This window comes from Pygocentrus nattereri, chromosome 17, assembly GCF_015220715.1.
Source record: "Pygocentrus nattereri isolate fPygNat1 chromosome 17, fPygNat1.pri, whole genome shotgun sequence".
Classification (NCBI taxonomy): domain Eukaryota; kingdom Metazoa; phylum Chordata; class Actinopteri; order Characiformes; family Serrasalmidae; genus Pygocentrus; species Pygocentrus nattereri.
The window spans coordinates 17,663,586-17,690,805 of NC_051227.1; the positions used below are offsets into that span (position 1 = coordinate 17,663,586).

The window sequence follows — 27,220 nt, forward strand, 5'->3', positions numbered from 1 at the left end:
ATGTGGTGGTTCAGCATCTTGCTGGAAAAAACCCAAAGTGGATTGATCGTTGTGGGCCAGTTGAATGGCCCCCAAGGTCTCCCGAAACTGAAATTACGTATATATATATATATATATATATATATATATATATATATATATATATATATATGTGTGTGTGTATATATATATATATATATATATATATATATATATACTGCTCAAAAAATAAAGGGAACACTTAAACAACACAATATAACTCCAAGTAAATGAAACTTCTGTGAAATCAAACTGTCCACTTAGGAAGCAACACTGATTGACAATCAATATCACAGCTGTTGTGCAAATGGAATAGACAACAGGTGGAAATTATTGGCAAATAGCAAGACACACTCAATAAAGGAGTGGTTCTGCAGGTGGGGACCACAGACCACTTCTCAGTACCTTTCTGCTTTCTGGCTAATGTTTTGGTCACTTTTGAATGTTGGTGGTGCTTTCACACTCGTGGTAGCATGAGACAGACTCTACAACCCACACAAGTGGCTCAGGTAGTGCAACTCATCCAGGATGGCACATCAATGCGAGCTGTGGCAAGAAGGTTTGCTGTCTCTGTCAGCGTAGTGGGCAACAACCCAGCAGCAGGACCGCTGCCTCCGCCTTTGTGCAAGGAAGAACAGGAGGAGCACTGCAGAGCCCTGCAAAATGACCTCCAGCAGGCCACAAATGTGCATGTGTCTGCACAAATGGTTAGAAACCGACTCCATGAGGATGGTATGAGGGCCCGACATCCACAGATGGGGGTTGTGCTCACAGCCCAACACCATGCAGGATGCTTGGCATTTGCCAGAGAACACCAGTATTGGCAAATTCGCCACTGGCGCCCTGTGCTCTTCACAGATGAAAGCAGGTTCACACTGAGGACATGTGACAGACGTGACAGAGTCTGGAGACGCCGTGGAGAGCGATCTGTTGCCTGCAACATTCTTCAGCATGACTGGTTTGGCAGTGGGTCAGTAATGGTGTGGGGTGGCATTTCTTTGGAGGGCCGCACAGCCCTGCATGTGCTCGCCAGAGGTAGCCTGACTGCCATTAGGTACCGAGATGAGATCCTCAGACCCCTTGTGAGATCATATGCTGGTGCGGTTGGCCCTGGGTTCCTCCTAATGCAGGACAATGCTAGACCACATGTGGCTGGAGTGTGTCAGCAGTTCCTGCAAGATGAAGGCATTGAAGCTATGGACTGGCCCGCCATTTCGCCAGACCTGAATGCGATTGAGCACGTCTGGGACATCATGTTGCACCACAGACTGTCCAGGAGTTGGCGGATGCTTTAGTCCAGGTCTGGGAGGAGATCCCTCAGGAGACCATCCGTCACCTCATCAGGAGCATGCCCAGGCGTTGTAGGGAGGTCATACAGGCACGTGGAGGCCACACACACTACTGAGCCTCATTTTTACTTGTTTTAAGGACATTACATCAAAGTTGGATCAGCCTGTAGTGTGTTTTTCCACTTTAATTTAGTGCGTGACTCCAAATCCAGGCCTCCACTGGTTAATAAATTTGATTTCCATTGATGATTTTTGTGTGATTTTTATGTCAGCACATTCAACTTTGTACAGAACAAAGTATTCAATGAGAATATTTCATTCATTCAGATCTAGGACGTGTTATTTGAGTGTTCCCTTTATTTTTTTGAGCAGTGTATATATATATATTTGCACATTATAAAAAAGATCCTTTATAGAACCATACACAACATATTCTATATCAATCCAAAGAACCATTTTACTATGTGATGAACCACTTACAAAACATTCTTCACTAATCAGAACAACCACTTCACCATGCAAAGAACCTTTTAAGCATGCAAATGGTTCTTTGAGTTTTTTTGGTTCTATATAGTCTCTTTTTTAAGATTTAACTGATAAAAGTCAGCCTGTTCAACACACTTGCCGTGTCTTCTTGTCAGCTTCTGTGTAAAAATAATTTTTATTGATATAGATATGAAATTACAGACTGCTGCCTAGTAATCAATATGAAAAACTACAGGGCTAAATCTTACAAAATATACAGTGAAAATTAATAACTATACTACATATCGGTCAACTCTTGGACAGACTTTCCAGCAGGAGAACCTGACACAGTTCGAACCCTGACTGTACGTACATCTGACCCAGAATGAGGGAGGAAGAGAGAGTGGACGGTAACTGTTATGGTTTTAGTCAGGATACAGACAGAAATTAGCTGGAAAGACGGACTGGATTAAAGGGTTGATGGAAATGAGGTCAGAATGATGGCTGAGTGAGGGGAAAGAAGGCCGAGTGAAAGTAAGAGATTTAGAGATTGAAGGGAGAAAATGGCAAAGGTCGGGAGAGAGCGTGAGTCAGGAGAGAAAGAACGGAAGAGACAGAGACGGAGGGGGAAAAGGACAAAGATAATGATTTGACAGAGATGTCATGTTGGGGCTTTTTAATATAAGCGCTGTGGAGTCGTGATTCATGGGACGGGACGTGCAATTTTAAGACCAGGGTGAGACGTCATGCTTCTGTCATTAGGCAGGGATGAAGTGAACATTCAGATGTTGTATGAAAAGTGGAAGTTTACGTCAGCCCCCCTCTGCCCCACATACACTTAGACACATTGGTAGCCTCCAAAGATTCGTTACACAACAGAAAGTGTAGGACAGAAAAAACGTACATAAAGACATAAAAAGCATTCACAGCACTTAAATATATTTTTTAAACTAACCGTTTTGAAACAAGGATGCATTCTGTGTGTGCCACACTGTACAAAATGAGCTTTCTTCCATGTGCTCTCATGTTTTCTATCACAAGGCTTCATTTATTGCTAATGTATAGCAAGTATATGCTCATTCAGAGTGCAGTTCGCATCAGTAGACATTTAAGTAAACAATTACTTGGTTTGTTTCATCTCATCATATTATTTATATTCCATTTTTAAATCTATGTAAATATATTTCAAAATATTGACATGTATACATAGTGGCAAATATTTAAATATTAAAAGCAGTACAGTTAAATAGATTTAACACAGACAGTTTTAAAGACATAAATATATATATATATATATATATATATATATATATATATATATATATATATATATATATATATTTCATATATATTTTTAACATGAGCAAATGTTTGCACACACATTTTTCTTTCCCTGTTAAGTTACGTTAACTAATTTTAAAAAAATCAGCTTTGCTCTTTACATATATATCAAATAAATTTGATAACAGCACTAAGAAATCGATTAAATGACACAAATGTAGAGGTTAAAAACTCTAATACAGAAAAGTTGAGTGTTTGGATTCAGAGGGTATGGCATTTGGGACCCCAGTCCCTGATGACAGCCGCGAGAACTGGCAGAAAGGCAGGGCCGAATCCCAAACATTGCCAGAGAGAGAGAGAGAGAGAGTGAGAGAGAGAGAGAGTGACGAGCAGCAGCTGCCAGAGACTGAAGAGCTGAAAAGCTTAGTTTGGAGAAAAGGAATGAAAAGTCTAATTTGAAGCCACTGAAAAATGACCAGTGTAGCTTTGGTTTTGGTTTGTTTTGTATGAAAATTAAATTAAATGGCTGCTGCAATAGTGAATCCTGCCTATAGCATCCTCCTTGAGACTGGGGTAGCACAAGCCATGCTACAGAGTAGTAGCCTGAATGTTATGTGGTGTGAACTAGTTACTCACTGCTGAGCCACTGTTGTTTGTAGTTTTCTTCCTCCTTTCCTAGTGATGATTTGGCAGCACAGCAGATGGAAAACACAACTAGTGCACACTGGCACAATACAGGCCATGGGAACGATTTGGCTCTAAAGTAGAATATGGCAAGTCCATCATAAGCCCTGTGGTCTTCTTCCAAGCCCTGCAATTTGGTGACATCTACTGCCCATTTCAATTGGTTTTAACAAACCCTTGTACACTTAGCCTTGTAATTTCTCCTCAAGGAATGCCCGACATGATCTTAAGCTGTTCACTTACTTTATTAGCTCAAGTGAAGTGCACTAAGATGAGCCCTTTAGGGGGTGAGGGATCAAGTAAAGACAAGTGTTGACTTCAGCAGTAGAACATGATCTGATGAATCTCCCTTTTCAGAAAACCCCCAAAAATAGTAGACAGTAGCAGCTGTTTATAAGCCATAACAGTAAAATACTTTAAAATACTTAACATTTCAAACCATCACATTCAATTTGCTCTGCTTTTTAAACACCTCCATGTCTTATACACTCACCGGCCACTTTATTAGGTACACCTGTTCAGTTGCTTGTTAACACAAATAGCTAATCAGCCAATCACATGGCCACAACTCAATGCATTTAGGCATGTAGAGGTGGTCAAGGCAACTTGCTGAAGTGCAGACTGAGCATCAGAATGGGGAAGAAAGGGGATTTAAGTGACTCTGAACGTGGCGTGGTTGTTGGTGCCAGACGGGCTGGTCTGAGTATTTCAGAAACTGCTGATCTACTGGGATTTTCACGCACAACCATCTCTAGGGTTTACAGAGAACGGTCTGAAACAGAGAAAATATCCAGTGAGCTGCAGTTGTGTGGACGAAAATGTCTTGTTGATGTGAGAGGTCAGAGCAGAATGGGCAGACTGGTTCGAGATGATAGAAAGGCAACAGTAACTCAAATAACCAACCAAAATCTCTGAGGAATGTTTCCAACACCTTGTTGAAACTATGTCATGAAGAATTAAGGCAGTTCAGGAGGCAAAAGCTGGTCCAACCTTTTACTAGGTTAAGGTGTACCTAATAAAGTGGCTGGTGAGTGTACATGACTGCTGATACAACTTCATAATTTTACTCTGCAAGCTGGTTTGTTAGCACACTAAAGTCTAACAACAACAGAAAGAAAGGCACTACACTACAGTTCTACATCTAGACAAAGCAACAATTCACCAATTGTATATACATATTATATTTATATATATGACTTGCTGATCTGATTAACTCACTGAGCCAAATCTGCCAAAGGTGACTTCATTCTGTTTCATCCATTCCACTGTCTCCTCCTTTCTTTCTGCCATGAGTTGCCACTTGTGTGACATAAGTAATGTAACAGTCATTAAAAGCCCTCGAGGGCTGTTCTCCACTGTGTTGCTCATTCATCTGTAAACAAACCTATCCTCAGACTAGTCTTAGGCTGTGTCGCAGGGACTTTAGGGTAAGAGGCCAATGCTGAATCTTCAAGCACATTAAGGGCTGCTCCGGGGCACTGCTTTGAACACCAAAATGAGAAATGGGACACCCTACAGGCTGGTGCTCCTTGGAGGCTTTCTCAAATGAGAACCACCAATTGGGGCAGAGCCACGATGTACTCTCCCTTTAACAGGAAGATCATACACTTTGGTGGATGATATAGAGTACACATCTTTGCTAGTATGTGCACTATTTAAAACTATCATGGCAGCAAGTGCATTTCTGCTATTAAAACACTACATAACAATAAAAACAAATAAGCATAAATAAAATGTAACAAGAATATTTTGCTTTAAAAAAAAATACAGAAAGTTTGAAAAATACAGTTTGAAAAACATATAATTGTCTCCTGACTTCTTGCTGTACTCCAGCCATTTGTATTTTAGTGTCCAGGTAAACGGATTTACATACAGTTGTAAGCAAAAGTTTAGGCACCCCTGGTAAAATGACGGGTTTTGTTTTCTTTTATAAGTGTGTGCACTGTTAATTAAGTTAACACATCATCTACAGAGAACACACTTCTACATATTTTAGTGCAAAATTACTGTTCATTTGCTAAAATAAACATTTGGCCTATGCACAGGTTATGGCCCATTTTATATTTTACATTTTATTATTTCCCAATAATCCCCCCGCGACCCTGACGGGGAAGCGGCTTAGAAAATGGATGGATGGATATTTCCCAATATGCTAAACTCAGCAAATACTTTGAAATTAGTGCACTGAAACTTGCAGAAAAAACACCCTGAAGAGGACGTTGTTTTCACGTAGAAACCTGTACCCTAACCAGAAGTTTAAACACTTTTAAATATGACTTTTGTACAGTACAGTTTTTAATATGGAAAAAAAGCCTATTTTATTTAGGAAATAAAAACTATTTCATCATCGTAATAGCTTTAAAAGCTTAACAAAATGGTCAGTAACTCAAAAAGACAGTGAGAGACCAACTGTAAAGAGCCAGTTAAGTTACTATCAGCAGTGGTGCTGTGACGCAAAGAGGAAATCCGCTGTGGAGCAGACCTCAGTTCAGTCTCAGTTCAGTTCAGCCTTCAAAGGACATGTCTTCACAGACCTTAGGACAGCCTTATTTTAGCTACTTATTTAGCCATTTTAGAGGGAAGTGTCTGCCTGTCCCTCATGACCACATGGTGAGTAGTTAAATCCCACTGGTTCGAAGTTAATTCACCTCAGTGTCTGAAAATCAGTCTGGAACATAAAGAATTGTCATTACAGACATTAACACATTTTCTGCAATTCTGCAACTTTTTTGTGTTTTAATGAAACATATGATGACTTTATGTGTGCACAGCCGTTCAAAGCTGTGTTTGTGAGCAACATACTGGCTAGCACTTATGAGCTCTGCTCAAAATGAGCTAAAATTGTCGAAACAGTCATTACTGAAACATTTGGTAACGTTTTGGTAGTGTTATGATTGTTTGGAATGAACCTGGAATATGGAATGAACCTGGAATATTCAGTTATTTGTTTTAATAAAACAATTATAATTAAGGGTCAGTCCGAGCAAAAGGATTTTAGCCTAAAGTCCATTCAGATAAAAAAGTCTGAAATGTGTTTTCAGCTCTGACTTTGAACAAATTCGCTAGAATGATCCACGTGTAGCCCATGAGAGAGAAATCAATACGAGGCAAAGGGGCTTTCTTAATATACTGAAGCACTTTCAAGGTTGTTATGACTTTCTTGATGCTCGGAGAGATTACAAAGATGGCTGGAATAAAGATGTAGCAACATTCACCCGCCGCAGACAGTCGGTGGCTGTCATAGATGAGGCTTGAACATCACTGGTTTCACTCAAAAGCTCTCCAATCACAATCAGACAGCTTTTGTGATCTGCAGCTGTTCTACCTTCATTTCATCAACTTTAAGAGCACAGCCAACCGTTTTGAGGTGGATTTTCCGTGTGACAGCAACACTCAGGGTTTGATGCTTGTTAATAATCAGCTTGTCTTAAATCATCTTTGATGGTGAGATGAAGAGTATGAGAGAAGCACCTCTCACGCTTCAGAAAGGATCCTTCATCATTAGCAGTGAAGTAGCTGGGCTGAAAAAATCCTACCTGTTCATCAGCATCAGCCCCAGAACCTCCCTCTTCAGCGACAGCTGGATCATAAGCGATGGTTCAGGTTTCTAAGCTAAAATCATTTCTTTATGGGTCACTTAATAAGCTCTTCCTTCCTCATAGGTCCACTCCATTCATAATGGTCAATTTCTGGACCACTACAGATATCATTTGGGTGGTCTACCACACAAACATCCAGCAAACATTAGTCCTGTAGCCAGAAGCTGACAGTTGATGAAGGGCTAGCAGATGGCCAACACAAACTGTTTATATTCTCTAAGTAAACATGATGCAAGATTGGCTCCAAGCATGTACACGACACCTGCCGTGTGTCTCATGTTTCATTTACACTTTTGAAGACAGTTGGCCGAAGTTGTCCCTGATCACAGCGGAGCACGAGGTTGCACTACTGTAACTAGGATATGGTTGCTGGGGCAACGGCTCATGCAACATGAAAAAAATAAAAAATAAAATCATTGCCGGCTGGTCGGGGCTCGGAGTGCGTCTTAATACTGACTGTAAGAACATTAATCCTCTCTGCTGAGGATGGAGAGAGTAAAGGGAAGATTAGTACTTAATCAATTCATTCTTCTCTCAACTCCATAAAGGAAGAAAGAAGCAGCTCTATTGTGTTCTGTTCTGTTCTGTTCTATTCTATTCTATTCTATTCTATTCTAATTTCTATTATATTCTATTTTTTGTATTTTGTGTTCAATTGTTTCCTTTATTTTCTATTCTATTCTATATTGTCCATTTCTGTTATATTCTATTTCTTTCTTTTTCCATTTTGTTCTATTCTATTCAATTTTATTCTGTCATTCTCCTCTATAAAGTACAGTTCTATCCCATTCTTTTTATCTATTTTGTTGTATTTTGTTTTTCTACTCTGTTATGATTTTCTTTATTTCTATTCCACTTTTGTAATATATTCTATTGTACTGTATTCTGTGTTTACTATTCCATTCAATTCTAATCCACTATTTTTCATGCTTTATATTCTATTGTATTCAATTATATTCTGTTTTCTATTCTATTCTAGTGTACTATATTCTGTGTTTTCTGTTCTATTCTGTTTTGTTCCATTCTATTCTTTTCTATTCTATTGTACTATAGTCTGTGTTTTCTATTCTATTGTATTATACTCTGTGCTTTCTATTTTATTCTATTGTACTATATTATGTGTTTTCTATTCTATTCCATTTTGTCTATTCTAGTGTACTATATTCTGTATGTTCTATTCTACTCTATTACATTATATTCTGTGTTTTCTATTCTATTCTATTCTATTCTATTCTATTCTATTCTATTCTATTCTATTATAGTGTACCATATTCTGTTTTGCATTCTATTCTATTCTGTTCTAGTGTACTGTTTTCTGTGTTTTCTATTCTATTCTATTCTATTCTATTCTGTTTTCTATTCTATTCTATTCTATTCTATTCTATTCTAGTGTACTATATTCTGTTTTGCATTCTATTACATTATATTGTACTATATTCAGTTTTCTATTCTTTTCTATTCTATTCTAGTGTACTGTAATCTGTGTTTACTATTCTATTTTACTGTACTATATTCTGTGTTTTCTATTCTATTCTGTTTTCATGTACTATATTTTGTGCTTTCTATTCTATTCTGTTGTACTATATTCTGTGTTTTCTATTCTATTCTCTTGCACTATATTCTGTGTTTTCTATTCTATTCTATTCTATTCTATTCTATTCTATTCTATTCTATTCTATTCTATTCTATTCCACCCACATGAGAAAGTTTGAAATGAGGTCAACTTCTCCACCAAAGAAAAAAGTCAAATCACCTCAACTTGCAAATTCACACTCATAATTTTCCACCTCCTATCGCAGTGCCTTTTCTCCATTTATTTATTTTTTTCTTTTCCTGTTTTCCCCCATCCTTTCATCCTCATCACTTTCTGTGTTAGACTACAGTCCCTGAGGTGAAACTGCTCTCTGGAGCACCATTATCAACCCATAACTAGATTCAAACAGCATTTAAACGAATTTGGTGGTTGACGTAAGTCTGTGGTTTTAACCGTAATCTAAAGCTCTGAGGCACACACACACACACACACACACACACACACACACACACACACACACACACACACACATGTGAGTTTTCCTGTCTTTGTGGGAGTATGTAAATGCTGTGCTCCATTGTCTTATTTTTGTTCATAAAGAAACCTGCATTTTTAAGGGAAGGTGGGAGAACAAAATAATTTTACCTAGTTCGAAGCATCCAAATGTGCCGAAACCTCTAAATGTTCATGTCACATGCAAGATCCCCATATAGCGCTAAATACACAAACACATACTTGTGAGATCTCTTTCCTCCAGTTCCTCCTGGTCCTCCTCCACAGTCATGGGCCTGGATGATGAAGGTGTATTCCCTCTGATGCTCACAGTCAATAGGACGGTGCGCCCGAAGCTGCCCCTCCCCCGACGTCCTGTTCAGAACCACAGCCTCAAACGGAGCGTCCAGACCGTACACTCGAAATGCACAGATCTCCCCTACAGATACAAACACATACACAGAGACTGAATTAGAACGACTCCAGCAGCTTCTCCACATGGATAGGAGTTCCTATGATTTGGCAGGACAGTAATAGAATGGATTGGAATATTTCACAGTGTTGTTTTGGCAGTTGTTATGTTTCTCACTTCTTCTTTCTCATGATACAGAAACACAACAAGGGTCCAAGATGTGGGATCAAGTTGGCAGCTTGGACTCAAGTCGTGTGCTGACCTGACTCGTGACATGACTTGACTCAGATTTGTGCTTAAGCTGCTTCCAACTCAGACTTGAGACTCAAGACTCGCAAAATTTCAGCCAGATAAAATTACACAAGCAGAACTGATTCATTTAAGACCAGTGAACTTATAACAAGTTAAACCTTTTGTTTCCAACCTTATGTGCATTGATGCAAATTCAGTGGGAGACAGGGAGGTGGGGATTGGGCGGGGAGTGTGTTGTGGGGCATGTCCCCTCCTGATTTATTAGGGTTGCACAATTGCTGCAATGTATTATTCTTTGTTTTACATTATGATATGTTGGCCTACATCATATGTTATAACCACCTTACAATGGATTTGATAAAAACAGCCTGAATGAGAGATGATGCCTATTTATTTATGTTTGTCAGTCGTTATGATGAGCTTATGTATCCTAATGAACACTACACTGCGGTGCCACAGTTTTTAAGTTTAGATATGACTGCATGTTCAGTGGTAGATTTGGTTTTGATGTTTTGATGTATGAATGCTACTTGCTTATGAAACCATCAGACAACACCTGACCAATGTCATCTTGACAATTAGATCAAATTAACATTCAAAATCTAACATTTTTAATTTTTACTGGTAATTTATCTACTAAAAGGGTTTTATAGCACAGGTAGATTTTGCTTGCCTATTAATTTGATGGCATGAGACACATTTACTAGAAAAAAAATGGAAATGGAAAGTTTGAGTGGAACATCAAGGAACCCTTTCAGGCCAAAACACAAACACGTGGCTATTTAGGTTTACGTCAATTGTTGGATGAGCTTATGTAGTCTTATAAACAATGTCCTACAGTATCAGCACACACACACACACACACACACACTCCCTCTGACAATTTCCAGAATATGTTTATGTATTTGTTTATGTTTACTCCATATTTCAGTATATTTTCCCCCAGTTCTGCTGAACAATCTCACTTTTCACAAAAACGCAGAGAAACAGATGGAGGTTTTCTATGAGATGGAAATGGAACATTCAATACTTTTCTCTCTTTGCCTTTATCTCCCCTCTCTCTCTCTCTCTCTCTCTCTCTCTCTCTGTGTGGGCATAAATGAACTACTGCTGGCCAGCACTGATAAGACAGTGTATTTTCCACACCACTCTATTCTTCTCTTTCATCTTCATCCAGAATAATCCCCCTCTCACCTCATACACAGAAATAATAAAGCCAGAAAAAGAGAGAGAGAGAAAGAGAGAGAGAGAGAGATTGAAAGAGAATGATAGAGACAAACAGAAAGAGAAAAGATAGACAGAAATAGATGCAGAGAAAGAAACGGAAAGATAAAGAGAGATACAGGGACAAAGAAAGAGAAACAAATAGAAAGAGAGAGAGAGAGACAAAGAATGAAAAAGATGAACAGATAGAGAGTATGTGCAGTTGAGAATGATACAGAGACAAAAAGAGAACAACAGAGAAAGAGAGATAGAGAGAAAGATGAAGAGAGAAAGAGAATGATATAGAGAAATAGAGATATATGGAGGGAGATAGAAACAGAGATTCCAAGGAAGGAATAGACAGATCGAGATGGAGAGAGAAAGAGAATGATATATAGAGAGAAATAGAGATAGAGCGAGGAAACAATAGAGAGAGAAAGAAAGAGAATGATAGCAAGACAGAAACAGAGAGATGCAGAGAGACCGGAATAGAGAATTGGAAAAAAAAACAAAGAGATGGAGAGAAAAAGTAAGAGACTGATAGAACAATAAAGAGAGAAAAGAAGAGAGGCAGAGAAAGAAAGAATGTCAGGGAGAGAGAAAAGTAGAGAGAGAAAGCAAGACAAGTAGGGAGAGAGAATGATAACGATTCTCTAAAGAGAAGGTGCTCTGTAGCGTCATCAACTCCAGACTTATAGACTTCCTTATGAAGCACAGTGTCTTGAGTAAAAGTCAGATTGGATTCATACCAAATCACCGCACATCAGATCGTAATTACACCCTACACAGCCTAATTCATCTACATGTAAATCAACATAAAAACAAAATTTTCGCATGTCTTATTGATTTCAAAAAAACTTTTGACACTATTTGGCATAACAGACTATTTTATAAGGTTCTTGAAAGCGATGTAGGGGTAAAAAATATAACATCATTAAATCCATGTACACAAATAACAAATGCATTATAATGCTGCTGCTTAAGCCCAACTCTGTTCAACATTTACATTAATGAATTGGCCACAGCTTTAGAGCGCTCTGCAGCACCTGGCCTCACTCTGCACACCCTGTCACCCTACAGCAGAACCTGGACCTGCTGGTGCAATACTGCCAGACCTGGGCCCTGGCAGTAAACCTGAAAAAGACCAAAACAATCATCTTGCAAAACAGATCCAGATCTCAGGGAAACACACCCTGCTTCACTTTAGGGACACACAGATTAGTAAACTGTAAAGAGCTCAATTATTTAGGATTGACGATCAGCTCACTGGAAAGAAAGCGCGCAGGGCATTTTACACAATCAAACGACAAATTCACATTCAAATACCAATTCAGATCTGGCTCAAACTATTCCAATCAGTTATAGAACCGATTCTCCTGTATGGCAGTGAGGTCTGGGGGCCACTCTCAAACCTAAACTTTGAATCCTGGGTGAAACACCCAGTAGAAATCATGCACACTTCTTCTTCTTCTTTCGGCTGCTCCCTTTAGGGGTCGGCACAGCAGATCATCTGCCTCCATCTTGCCCTATCCACTGCCTCATCTAGTTTTACACCAACCATCTCCATGTCCACCTTCACTACATCCGTAAACCTTCTCTGAGGTCTACCTCTTCTCCTGCATCTGTGGTACTCTTTCTGGGCATGAAACCAAACTGCTGCTCACTGATCTGAACCTCTCGCCTTAGCCTTGCTTCAACAACTCTTTCCCATACCTTCATGGTGTGGCTCATCAACTTTATACCTCTGTAGTTACTGCAGCTCTGCACATCACCCTTGTTCTTAAAAATGGGGACCAGTACACTGCTTCTCCACTTATCAGGCATCCTCTCACTCTCTAGGATTTTGTTAAACAACCTGGTTAAAAAGTCCACTGCCTTCTCTCCTAAACATCTCCATACCTCCACAAGTATGTCATCTGGACCAACTGCCTTTCCATTCTTCATCCTTTTTAAAGCTGCCCTCACTTCCAACTTACTAATTCTCTACACTTCCGGATCCACTATCTCTCCCCCCGTTGTCCTCCTCTCTCTCTTATTTTCCTCATTCATTAGTTCTTCAAAGTACTCCTTCCATCTACTCAACACTCTCTGTTCACTCACTAGTACATTTCCCTCTCTATCCTTTATCAGCCTAACCTGCTGTACATCCTTTCCAGCTCTCTCTCTGTTTAGCCAAACGATACAAGTCCTTTATTCCTTCTTTACTGTCCAGCCTCTCATACAGCTCATCATAGGCCTGAGCCTTTGCCACCATTCTTCTTGCTATGCGACTAGCCTCACAATACTCCTGCCTACTTCCTTCATCTCTCTGGTTATCCCACTTTTTCTTAGCTCCCTTCTTCTTCTGAATACTCTCCTGGACTTCCTCATTCCACCACGAACTTTCCTTGTCTTCTTTCTTCTGACCAGATGAAACACCCAACACATTTTTGCCAGTTTCTATCACCACCTTAGCTGTAGTTTCCCAGTCCTCAGGTAGCTCCTCACTGCCCCCAAGGGCCTGTTGCAAGTTTTCCCTGAACTGCCTGCAACCATCCTCCTCCTTCAGCTTCCACCATCTAATCTTTGGCTCTGTCTTCACTCTCTTCCTCTTCTTTGTTTCTAATCTCATTCTACAGACAACCACCCTTTGCTGCCTTGCTACACTTTCCTCTGGTACCACTTTACAATCTCCAATCTCCTTTAGGTGGCATCTCCTGCTAAGGATAAAATCCACCTGTGTGCACCTCCCTCCACTCTTGTATGTCACCCTGTGTTCTTCCCTCTTCTGAAAATACTTGTTCACCACAGCCATTTCCATTCTCTTTGCAAAATCTACAACCATCTGACCTTCCGCATTTCTGTCTTTCACACCATACATACTCAGCACCTCTTCATCCCCTCTGTTCCCTTCACCAACATGTCCATTGAAGTCTGCACCAATCACTAATCTCTCCTCTCTAGGGACACCATCTACCACTTCATCCATCTTACTCCAAAATTCCTCTTTGTCCTCTAACTGACAACCAACCTGTGGTGCATATGAACAGACCACATTCAAAATTACACCATCAACCTCCAACTTCAGGCTCATGATCCTGTCTGACACTCTCTTTACATCCAGAACACTTTTCACAAGCTGTTCCTTTGGGATTATCCCTACTCCATTTCTCTTCCTCTCTACACCATGATAGAACAGTTTGAATCCACCTCCAATGTTCCTGGCCTTGCTTCCTTTCCATCTGGTCTCCTGGACACACAGAATATCTACCTTCCTTCTCTCCATCATGTCTGCAAGCTCTCTGCCTTTACCAGTCATTGTCCCTATGTTCAGAGTCCCTACTCTAACCTCCACACTCCTGCCTTTCCTTCTCTCTCGCTGCCTTCTAACCTGCCTTCCTCCTCTCCTCTTTGATGGTCTTCGACCTAGAGCAGTCCAATTTTCACCGGCACCCTGCTTGTCAACAGTACTGGAGGCGATCGTTGTTAACTCGGGCCTCGACCGATCCGGTATGGCAATCATATTTGTGATCCGCATGGTAGTTTTGGCACAAGTTTTACGCCGGATGCCTTTTCTGACCCAACCCTCACCATTTATCTGGGCTTGGGACCGGCATCAGAAGTACACAAAGTACACCCCAAATGGCTGGTTTAGAAATCATGCAAACTGAATTTTGTAAAAACATCCTGCAAGTTCATAGGAGAACAACGAACAACGCCTGCAGAGCTGAATTAGGCCAATTTCCACTGCTGCTCAAAATCCAAAAGAGAACCATTAAATATTGGCTACACCTAAAACACAGTGACCCCCACTCCCACCCTCACACAGCTGGTCCTGTAATACACACAATCAGACCAAACCAAATTATAAATCTCCAAAAACAAAACAGACACATGCACAGAGTAAAATGCAGTCCTATCTGGCCCTAAAACATCAGTACACTGTAGCAGATTACCTGAACACACTGACACTAAACACAGATCCACCTTGACAAAGTACAGACTCAGTGACCACAGCCTCTATAAGCGATAAGGCCGCTATAAGAGATCCTGGCTGCCTAAAGAGCAGAGACTCTGCCAGGAGTGCGACAGTAACACTGTGGAGACGGAGCTGCACTTCCTCACTGAGTGTGATAAATATAATACAGTATGGGAAATTTACTTTAATAAATTTGAGAAGATTCACGCCCAATTTAGTGATAATCTCAGTGATAACGAGAAGCTGCCCATCCTGCTAGGAGAGAGGAGAGAGCAGCGCCTTAGCAGCATAGTATATATCTGCCTGCCACAATATGAGGGACAGTGAGTGACGACACACACACACACACACACACACACACACACACACAAACAAACAAATGATATCAAAAACTGCCCTGTTTGTAATGCTTATATAGTTATTTAAATTTCTATTATTAATTTTATTTATTGAATTTTTCCCCCCTTCACTCCAAACCACTACTTTTACTATTTTTCCTCTGTGATTCTTTCATAATTATTTTTACATCAAATGAAATTAAGAGTTATTCTCAAGAGTTATACTCTGTTCTAAATGTTCATTTTTCTTGTTCTTCTTTTTGACAATGCTTTGGCAATACTGTAACTGAATATGGTCATGCCAATAAAGCTTACTGAATTGAATTGAATTGAATTGAACTGAATGATTATAACACACACACACAGAGAGAGAGAGAGAGAGAGAGAGAGAGAGAGAGAGAGAGAGAGAGAGAGAGAGTCAATCTTGAGTGTCTTCCACTACTTTCATTTTGATGAGTTTATGATTATATTATGAGATATTATGATTATAATGCAGAACAGGATTAGACAAGTTTGGGAAAGGTCTCGCTCTCTCTCTCTCTCTCTCTCTCTTGCTCTCTCTCTCCTTTTCCCTCCCTCCTTCTCTCTCTAAACTACATTTCTTCATATATTTGACTGCTTTCATAAATTCACCCTGACATGCTGATCTGAAATTGGAGACCTTTCGTCACATCGCCCCAAGACTCCACACACCAGCGCACAAAAACTTCCACTCACTTTTGGCAATTTTGTCACATAACATCCACCAACTGGAACTAAAGTTGCTGTCTGACCAGTGGCCAGTTGCCAGGTCCACTGTTAAGAACAGCCAAGTGCTCTGGAGCACTTTGGCCATCTCTCAGTGTTTTAGCCTCAGGGGCCGGACTGCGCTCTCAGCAAACGACACCATGCATTTCCCAATGAAGACTGTGACTGAGTCTGGATTTATGGACGGACTGAAATCTGAAAGTTAGTTTTTCAACAGACTAACTCTGTGTGACAGCAACAACAGTGTAAATGCAAATGTTTAGGTTCAATAATATACTATAAAATACTATAAAGATTAATAAACATTACAAATATCTAATTGAATTCTATTTAGTCAGTGTCATATTCCATTAGAAATTAATTAAAGTTTCTGTAATTTCTACATAATTTCTTAAAAAAAGCCAACTTATTTGCTGATGGTGTGAGACCCTTTTGCTATAAAACGACTAGATATTTTAAAAAGATGGTTCTTTAATGGTTCTTTATTAAAGAGAATGGTTCTTCAGATTTATGAAGAATGTGTTGTAGCTGGTTCTACATAGACCTTTTTTGAAAATGGCTGTAAATAGCATCAAAACGTGTTCTGCTATTGTTATGATGTCAAGCTTGCAACAACCAAAGGACTGTTTTAGAACTATTGCCTTTACTGGAGAACCACTGAAAAACCATCAATTTAAAGTGTGTAATGAAACAGTTATAGAAAGTTAATGAATCGTATCATATCCTCACAGCAATCTGAAAATTTAAGATGATTTCACTGATTTCAAAATACCTTTTTTTTCAGCATGTAGCACTTAGTAAATGCATCACAGTGATTAGTTAGAGGTGTTCCTCTTTAAGAGAACAAATTGAGGAAATCTTGACTATCAAGTAGCCCTTTCAGGCGAACACACATACATGTAGCTATTTGGTGTTTAAACTGCTTTTCACCATTCATAACATGATGTCCAACCCTACACTCAAACCTGCAGAGATGCGAAGCAACAAGGGGGCCGGAAGTCATTCATTTTCAAAGATAGTTGGCAATTTCCAATGACAGGAGGCAGCGTGAAAGCTGGTGTCATGAAGTGGGCGGAGTCAGCGACACAACAAAGTTGAGTGGAGTCTAACTTTATGCAAATAAGGAGCGAAGCGATGTGATGATTACCCAGAGCTGGTTTATGAGAAGCTTGGCCACTTCCTATTTCCCACATTATATCAAAAACAAAAGTGCAAAACGCCAGGGGGCACCGCATGTGAATCCTCCTTGCTTGGTGTCAGTGAAACTATGGCAACCAATGTTCAGTTGGAGTTCAGAAATGCCCACAGGTAATTAGCATTCAGCGATTTGGGTGGGGTGAAAATTTTCTGCCGGTGTGAACACAAGATCAGCACTGTTGTTGCATTTATTTGGCATGTAAAGGAAAACAATCTAACAAAGCCAACAATTTATAGATTTTTACTTTGTCTCAGAAACTACAAGCAAACACATCAATAGGAATATACTATATCATACTTCAGTCTCATTTTATCATTATTCTGATTAAACAAAGCAATAATAAGTGCATATAATAAGTCCAAACTGCACTTGAAATGAGTTGTTGAGTGCTTACTCTGTAAAAACAATCATTGTATATTCAGCCAAAATAAGGCAGCCTTGTGCATCTTTTATGCGGTGATAGAAAACAAGGCAGCACCCAGAAAGCTTTAATATGTTTCAGTCTAGCTAAGGTGGACACATATGTGCTATATCTTCTCTGGGGGCATATTTAACCCCATAAATGGCCAGGACCTGCTGAAAGGCCCAAAGTTCACGTCGGTAACACTTTATGTGGACAATCCACTTTAGATTCTTTCTAGATACTTAATTTACTTTCAAGTTACATTAAACTAAATATCTATTAAATTGGCCGTCATTTTCTTTAACTCTTTAACTCTAACTTCAGCCCAAAACTTAAACCCAGCCCTCACCCTGGTCCAAGCCCTAATCCTGATGCAAATACTGACCCTAACCCCACCACTGCTTAGTGTCAACAGATAGTTTGTTAACAATTTGAACACCTGTAGATAGTCTATTGGGGACTATATCGAAATAAAGCGAGACCCTCACTTCTATAACTTAATAGCTCAACCAGTTTGTATTGACTTCCCTATAGTTACTGAATAATAAGCCATAGTATGTAATACGTCTGGGATTTTAAAGGGTTAAACAATTTTATGTGGCCATCTGCAAATTCTAGGAATGGATTGTCAGGTTTCCATAGGATTAAACACGATTTGATTCTTTTGGAAATAGTTGCTCTCATATTTAACACTGCTATCTGTTTGACAGTGTTACAGAAAAAATGGTTTATCACACAACAATTCTTATATATTAATATTTTGGGTGTTAAACGTCATGTTTTGTGTGCAGTCAGCATGCTTGGTTATCTCCCACAACACTAAATGGTAGACCACTCTGTGCCAGACACTGGAATCAGAGAACACAAAACAGCATAGCCTGTTCGCCTTCAGACTGAGTCTTGTAACATCTAAACCACTGGATCACTACAGTAAAGCATAAATCCTTTTGCAACATGCTCAAGTTCATTTTGTAAAGCTCACTGCATTCAAAATCTAACAAATGGCAAGGCGGCCAGGAGCGACGAGAATTTGGAAAGAAGCCAGGTTTCCAACCAGCTTGGCTGAAGAAACACCCCCACACAACACATGAAGCTAAAATAAAACTGAAATCAGGTTAACTCAGAACATCAAGCAAAAGGAGAACTTGCAGTGAAGTAGAAATGATGGGCTAAAGCAATATGTTACGATTTGGACACGTACACTTCAGCAGTCATGAGTTACATTAACTCATGCATAGACAACGTCACTTCTGTTAAACAACTGACAATCTTTCCTAATCAGAAACCCTGGATGAATGCAGAGGTTTGCCTACTGCTGAAAGCACTTGATGCTGCTTTCAGATCTGGTGATGCCGAGGCTTACAGCTCAGCCAGGGCAAACCTGAAAAAAGGGATTAGGAAAGCCAAGTACACCTACAAACTGTCTGTTGAGGAGAACTTCCACAACTCTGACCACCGCCGCATGTGGAAGGGCATTCAGGCAATCACTGGCTACAGGCCTCCATCCCTGACCCCCTCAGCCAGCAGTGCCTCTCTCCCAGATGAGCTTAATCAGTTCTACGCTCGTTTCGACCAGAGGAATGACCAACACAGCACATGGAGTGGTCTTCCCCACAATGAAAGCCCCCTCACACTTTCCACTGATAATGTACAGTCTGTACTGAGCAGGGTGCATGCACGCAAAGCTGCTAGTCCAGATGGCGTTCCTGGACGTGTCCTCAGAGCGTGCGCTGGACAGTTAGCCAAGGTCTTCACAGATACAGTGCATCCGGAAAGTATTCACAGCGCTTCACTTTTTCCACATTTTGTTTTGTTACAGCCTTATTCCAAATTGAATTAAATTAATCTTTTTCCTCTAAATTCTACACAAAATACCCCATTGTGACCATGTGAAAAACGTTTTCTCGAGAGTTTTGAAAATTTATTAAAATTAAAAAACAAAGAAATCATATTTACATAAGTATTCACAGCCTTTGCTTAATACTTTGTAGAACCACCTTTGGCAGCAACTACAGCCTCAAGTCTTTTTGAATATGATGCCACAAGCTTGGCACACCTATCTTTAGGCAGTTTTGCCCATTCTTCTTTGCAGTACCTCTGAAGCTCCATCAGGTTGGATGGGAGACGTCTGTGCACAGCCATTTTCAGATCTCTCCAGAGATGTTCAATCGGATTCAAGTCTGGGCTCTGGCTGGGCCACTCCAGGACATTCACAGAGTGGTCCTGAAGCCACTGCTTTGAGATCTTGGCTGTGTGCTTCGGATCGTTGTCCTGCTGAAAAATGAACCGTCGCCCCAGTCTGAGGTCAAGAGCGCTCTGGAGCAGGTTTTTATCCAGGATGTCTCTGTACATTGCGGCATTCATCTTTCCCTCTATCCTGACTAGTCTGCCAGTTCCTGCTGCTGAGAAACATCCCCATAGCATGATGCTGCCACCACCATGCTTGACTGTAGGGATGGTATTGGCCTCGTGATGAGCAGTGCCTGGTTTCCTCCAAACATGACGCCTGGCATTCACACCAAAGAGTTCAATCTTTGTCTCATCAGACCAGAGAATTTTGTTTCTCATGGTCTGAGAGTCCTTCAGGTGCCTTTTTGCAAATTCCAGACGGGCTGCCTTGTGCCTTTTACTAAGGAGTGGCTTTCGCCTGGCCACTCTGCCATACAGGCCTGATTGGTGGATTGCTGCAGAGATGGTTGTCCTTCTGCAAGGTTCTCCTCTCTCCACGGAGGAACGCTGGAGCTCTGACAGAGTGATCATTGGGTTCTTGGTCACCTCCCTGACCAAGGCCCTTCTCCCCCGATCGCTCAATTTAGACGGCCGGCCAGCTCTAGGAAGAGTCCTGGTGGTTCCGAACTTCTTCCATTTACGAATGATGGAGGCCACTGTGCTCATTGGGACCTTCAACGCAGCAGTAATTTTTCTGTATCCTTCCCCAGATTTGTGCCTCGAGACAATTTTGTCTCGGAGGTCTACAGACAATTCCTTTGACTTCATGCTTGGTGTTTGCGCTCTGACATGCAGTCAACTGTGGGACCTTATATAGACAGGTGTGTGCCTTTCCAAATCATGTCCAATCAACCACAGGTGGACTCCATTTAAGCTGTAGAAACATCTCAAGGATGATCAGTGGAAACAGGATGCACCTGAGCTCAATTTTGAGCTTCATGGCAAAGGCTGTGAATACTTATGTAAATATGATTTCTTTGTTTTTTAATTTTAATACATTTTCAAAACTCTCGAGAAAACTTTTTTCACATGGTCACAATGGGGTATTTTGTGTAGAATTTTGAGGAAAAAGATTAATATAATTAAATTTGGAATAAGGCTGTAACAAAACAAAATGTGGAAAAAGTGAAGCGCTGTGAATACTTTCCGGATGCACTGTATCTTCAACCTATCACTGGCCCAGGCTGCTGTTCCGGCATGCTGGAAGACATCCACCATCATACCGGTGCCAAAGTGCTCATCTGCTGCATGTCCTAATGACTTCCGCCCAGTCGCACTCACCCCCATTGTGATGAAGTGCTTTGAGAAACTGGTCCTCAGCCACCTAAAGACAGTGCTCCCACCATCCCTGGACTCCCACCAGTTTGCATACCGATTTCTTTCTCTTGCTCTTGAGTTTTTCCTTGTCACTGTCACCATTGATGATGCTCATGGGGGCTTGGACCTGGATTTTTCTGTAAAGCTGCCTTGTGAAAACGTCTGTTGTAAAAGCTCTATATTAATAAACTTTGACTTCACTTGACTTGACTGTATCCTGAGCTTTGCACTATCCCCTGGAAATCTAAAGTGGCACGCAGCTGCAGCAGAGACAAAGCCTAACATATGGAACATCTCTCTCAATCTTCTATCATTGTTTGTGAGGGACTTCATGACCACACCCCTTGTGTGAACTCCTAACTTCTTTCTAGAACTTGCCATTCTGCCTCACATCTTTGGTGATCCTGTTATCCATCATGTTCTCATTTTTATCATCCTGTATGTATGTGTGCTATATAATCCTCCAGATACTCCAATCCTCCAATTAAAATTCAATAAGGTCCTGTTAGAGATAATTTCCTTAAGCAAAGTCCAGAATATCATAATGTAATGCACAGTGTGATATTTCCTGGGCTGCTAAAGCCTCCATAAAGGCTAGAAAATTTACACCGATTAAAATAGTAGAACACTGTCAAAATTAAATAACTCTCTATAGTTTATTGGATATAGGTCTGCATAGGACAGCATCTGGGTCCGGACTCAGACCACGGTCCGCCTATTAGTGACCTCTGCTCCAGATGTTTTGCAACTTTTATCATTGATCACTGGTCAACCTCCTAGATCCTCTGCATAATCCCAATGCTTCTGTTTATTCCTATGTAAACGTCCTTTTTTCATATGTTTTCCACAAAGTTGGGAGCATAAAATTGAGTCTCGTGCTGAAGCATTAAGAGTTCCTATCACGGGAGCTAAGGGACTGAGCCCAACTCCTGAAAAACAACCCCACACCATAATCCCCCCTCCACCAAACTTTACACTTGGCACAATGTAGTCAGACAAGTACCGTTCTCCTGGCAACCACCAAACTCAGACCTGTCCATTGGATTGCCAGATGGAGAAGTGTGATTCATCACTCCAGAGAACACGTCTCCACTGCTCTAGAGCCCAGAGGCGGCGCTTTACACCACTGCATTCGACACTTTGCATTACTCTTGGTGATGTAAGGCTTGGATGCAACTGCTCGGCCATGGAAACCCATTCCATGAAGCTCTCTACACTGTTCTTGAGCTAATCTGAAGGCCACATGAAGTTTGGAGGTCTGTAGTGACTGACTCTGCAGAAAGTTGGTGACCTCTGTGCACTATGAGCCTCAGCATCCACTGACCATCATTTTACATGGCCTACCACTTCATGGCTTGCTGTCATTCCCAATCGCTTCCACTTTGTTATAATACCACTGACAGTTGACTGTGGAATATTTCACAACTGGATTTGTTGCACAGGTGGCATCCAATCACGGAACCACACTGGAATTCACTGAGCTCCTGAGAGTGGCCCATTCTTTCACTGTTTGTAGAAGCAGTCTGCAGGCCTAGGTGCTTGGTTTTATACACCTGTGGCCATGGAAGTGATTGGAACACCAGAATTCAATGATTTGGATGGGTGAGTGAAAACTTTTGGCAATATAGTGTATCTGTCTATCTACTCCTACACTTAAAAAGATGGTTCTTCAGGAGTTCTTTAGTAAAGAGAATCATTCTGTTTAGAGTTCTATATAGAGTCATTTGCATGTTTAAATAATTCTTTGCATGGTGAAATTGGACTCCATCATTCCATTGATGGAGAATGTTCTGTATATGCTTCTTTATAGAAGCTTTTTGAAAATGGTTCTATGCAACAGCAAAAAGAGTTCTACTGTAACAAGCCAGACAATGTAACAAAAGAAGAACAAAATCTTTTTAGTGGTACATAGAACTATTTAATTACCTGTTAAGTATGATGTACTTGCCATACCACATACAATGCATTATGACAATATCATGTGTAAATATTTATGAAAATTAAAATCAATCACATGTGCGCAGTAGTTTGTTCTGAGCTTTTTTTTGATGAAAATATGGTTTAATTGTATTTTTGTTACGGTCACAAGTATTTACACAAGATACTGCATTTGTCTTGATGTAACAAAACTAAACCAGTCAGATGTTCATGGTAAAAAATGGAAAATGAGGCATTATTGTTAAGGGCTTTAGCAAAAACTCAATGTCAATGAATAGGCGGTCAAAATACAAAGAAAGACAAACAAGACAAAGTCAAAGGTCAAAAATACAAAAGAGCAATCATAAAAACTGCTCAGTAGTCCTCACAAGATGAAGCAAAACATCGCAAAGAAACTAATTTAAAAGCCTGGGCTTTATACTAACTCTAATCACATGACGAATGAAGTACAGATGAACGAGATTAGAATTCAGTTGAGTGACTGGAGCGCTGTGGAGGGTCAGCAGGCACGTAATCTCCCAGAGGATTCTGGGAGATGAAGTTCTTGGCCATTTCAGAGCCAGAGGGATATGTGACACCTTAAAAACATGCCTGCTTTTATAGTCATTAATATGTTAAGTTATACAAACAACAAGGTGTCCCCATACTTTTGACGGGTGGTGTATGGATCTCTTTCCATTCCTCTAATCAGCTTACGTTTACACAAGCCTATCAAGACTATAATAATAGGATGTAATAAACAGAGCAGTAATAATCAACAGCTGCTCAATTCACGCATTCAATATGATTTAGAAATGAGCAGAACATCACTGTATTAGTGAGTCCACAGGATGGAGTTAGTGTGTAACTTCATTAATAACATCTCTCTCTCTTTTTCTCTCTCTCTCTCTCTCTCTCTCTCTCTCTCTCTCTCTCTCTCTCTCTCTCCTTTTACACACAGCTGCAGGCCTGAGATTGTGTGTGTGTTTGAGTGGAGCCGCAATGAAATGTGATGTAATCAAACTCGTTATAGAATTAGTGAAGCAGGAGCTGAGCGAAAAATTACACTCAGCGCAGTCTGGTCAGAAACTGGGATAACAATTAACACCAGACAATCCCCCCCCAGCTACTCCAGTCTTCCCGTCTGCCTGTGTGCATTAAAATTCCAATTAAAACCAGAATTAAAATGACACTCTTCCAAATGCTAGGAGGGCTGGATGGGCTTGAATCTCTTCTCTTCTCTTCTCTTCTCTTCTCTTCTCTTCTCTTCTCTTCTCTTCTGCTCTATTTTTCTCCCTTTATTTAATCCATTCAGACTCTCCTCCCCTTTATTCTCCTCTTCTTCTTGCTTCTTACATCCTGCTGGTCTGTCTTCTTCTCTTTCCAACATGTTTCTTCATCTCTTTTCTTCTTTTATTTTTCCTCTGTGTTCCTTCCTTTTACTTTTCCTTTTTCCTCTGCCGTGTTCTCTTTTCTCCTTTCATGCACACTCTCGTGATCTCTTCTCTTCTCTCCTCTTCTCCTCTTCTTCTCTCCTCTTCTTTCTCCATCTTTCTTTGCCATCTACTCTTCACTTTTCTTCCTTTCTTATTTTCATTCTCTCCCTTCTCTATTTCCCTCTTTTCTGTCTTTGTCTCTTCATTTTCTTCTCTTTATTTTCTCTTCTTTTTTCCACTCATCCTCTCCTGGTCTCCATTCTTCTGTTCTTGTCCCTATTTGTCTCCACTCTTCCAATCTTTCCTTACTTCTTTTTTCCTATTTACTCCTCCATCATCGCCTTCTCTTCTCTCCTCCTTTATCCATCCTCTCCTCTGTGTTCTTCTCCTTTTCTTTTCTCTCTCCTCAACATTCTTCTCCTCTCACCATCTTTCTTCCTTTCTTTGCCTTCTACTTTTCACTTTTCATCCGCTCTTATTTTCTTTCTTCCCCTTCTCTTGTCTCCACTCATTCACTCTTTCCTTACTTCCTTTTCCTCTTTACTCCTCCATCATCCTTCTCTTCTTTCCTCCTCCATCTATCCTCTCCTTCTCTGTGCTCATCTCCTTTCCTTTTTTCTTTCGTTTCAACCATCTTCTCCTGATTCCTCTAATTCTCCTCTCCTCCCTTCTCTTATTATTTTTGCCTTCCTTCTCTTCCATCCCCTCTCCTTCCTTCCTCTTCTTTCTTCTTCACATTCCTTCTTTCCTCCATCCTCCCCTGGTCTCGTCTTTTTCTTTTGTTTTCTCCTCCCTCTGTATTTCTCCATCCTCCATTCTTTTTTCCTTCCTTATCCAACCTCAGCTCTTTCTTTATTCTCCATTTTTTCCTCTCCCTACTTTTGCCTTTGCCTTACTCTCTCCACCTTTCTCTTCTCCATTCTTCTTTCCTCTCGTTTTCATCTCTGCTACTTAGTATCTCTATCACTCTTTTCTCTTCTTTTCTCCATCCATCTGTATTCTTCTGTTTCACTTCCTTTTCTTTTTTCTCTATCCTTATATTCTCCACTCTTCCTTTCTTTGCTATTTCTTCTTTCCCCTTTCCTCCTCCTCTCTTCTTCCTCTTCCATCCATCCTCTCCTTATATTTGTCTTCTTTTTCTCTTTAGGTAACAATCTGTTGCTCTGTTCTTCTTGTTTGGTTCTTCTCCCTCTCTCCATCATCCCTCGCTCATCTTCTTCCTGGCTCCAGTGACGTGTGAGAGGGGGACAAATACCAGCATCCAGAGCCAAAACAGCTAAAGCAATTACATCCAGCACTCAATACAATCGATACAGGCTCATTCACTGCTCAGTGTAGAACAGCCTCAGGACTTAAACCCATTAAACTCACACACTCACACGCACACACACTCGTTTAGTGCTGATTATGTTTAAGCACCCATGTCTAACTATACAATCGAGTGCTAACGCTGCTCCAGGCAGGCAGCCATTTAGCATGTGCATGCAAAGCTTTAAGCAAAAAGACAAAAAGACTTATAAATATACACTATACAGGGAGGTCGCCAGCTCGATCCCCTCGGCTGACAGTCCATGACTGAAGTGCCTTGAGCAAGGCACCTCACCCCCAGTTGCTCCTCGGGTGCCGTGGATAGGGCTGCCCCCCACTCCTAGCAAGTGTGTTCACTGCCCCCTAGTGTGTGTGTGTTCATTAGTGTGCATGTATGTGGGTGTTTCACTGCACAGATGGGTTAAATGCAGAGGTCTAATTCCACAGTGTGCAAACACACTTGGCTGATGGTTCTGATTTCAATTCAATTCATTATTTCCCCTCTATCTAAGTCCTCTGACATAGACGAGTAAAGGTTCTGGTGTTTATGGCAGCTGTAGTTCATCAGGTAATTAAAACACTAGTGAATGAATGAATGACTGTAAACAAAGGGCCTGGTGATTAAAAAAAATGTTCTGTACAGGTACATTTTTTGTTCATCAATGCAGAAACAATGTAAACTTTCCCTCAAAGGAACAACAGTGGTTTTAAGGTCTAATTGTGAAGTTTTTCCAGGTAAAATGTGTGTATTTTTACCTTTTCATAACCAAATGTTTTAAAACATAACAGTAAAATAAAATCCTGAAGACAGGGTGTGGAATCAGTACAACTCAGAAAATATAATTTCACTGTATTTTGGGACAGTTATGTTCCCTGACTAAAGGTACTGAGATGTACCCTTGAGGGGACCTGCCCCAGTGACAGTTTACTACCTTTATTTCTGAGAGTGTAAAGCCAGGAACAATTTAAGAGTTTAGTTCTTGTCTGCTGAAAAGAAGTCATCCCAAAGATGTGTCTGGAATCAGAAGCTCAGGCCCAAAGTTTTATTACACACGTCTATAACCTAAGAATAGCTCCATTAGTTTGCAGTGGATTGTTAGAAGGTTAATAACAAAATAATATTTTCATTATTCAAATGTC

General features: G+C 40.4%; 1 protein-coding gene across 1 annotated transcript in view; it reads right to left on the minus strand.

The window, feature by feature from the left end:
- Positions 1–27,220, minus strand: part of LOC108440474 (calsyntenin-2) — a 232,051-nt gene that overhangs the window by 93,743 nt on the left and 111,088 nt on the right. The window contains exon 3 of the mRNA XM_017719342.2: positions 9,606–9,801. Coding sequence (XP_017574831.1) covers positions 9,606–9,801 — 196 coding nt within the window. The remainder of the gene's footprint in view (positions 1–9,605; positions 9,802–27,220) is intronic.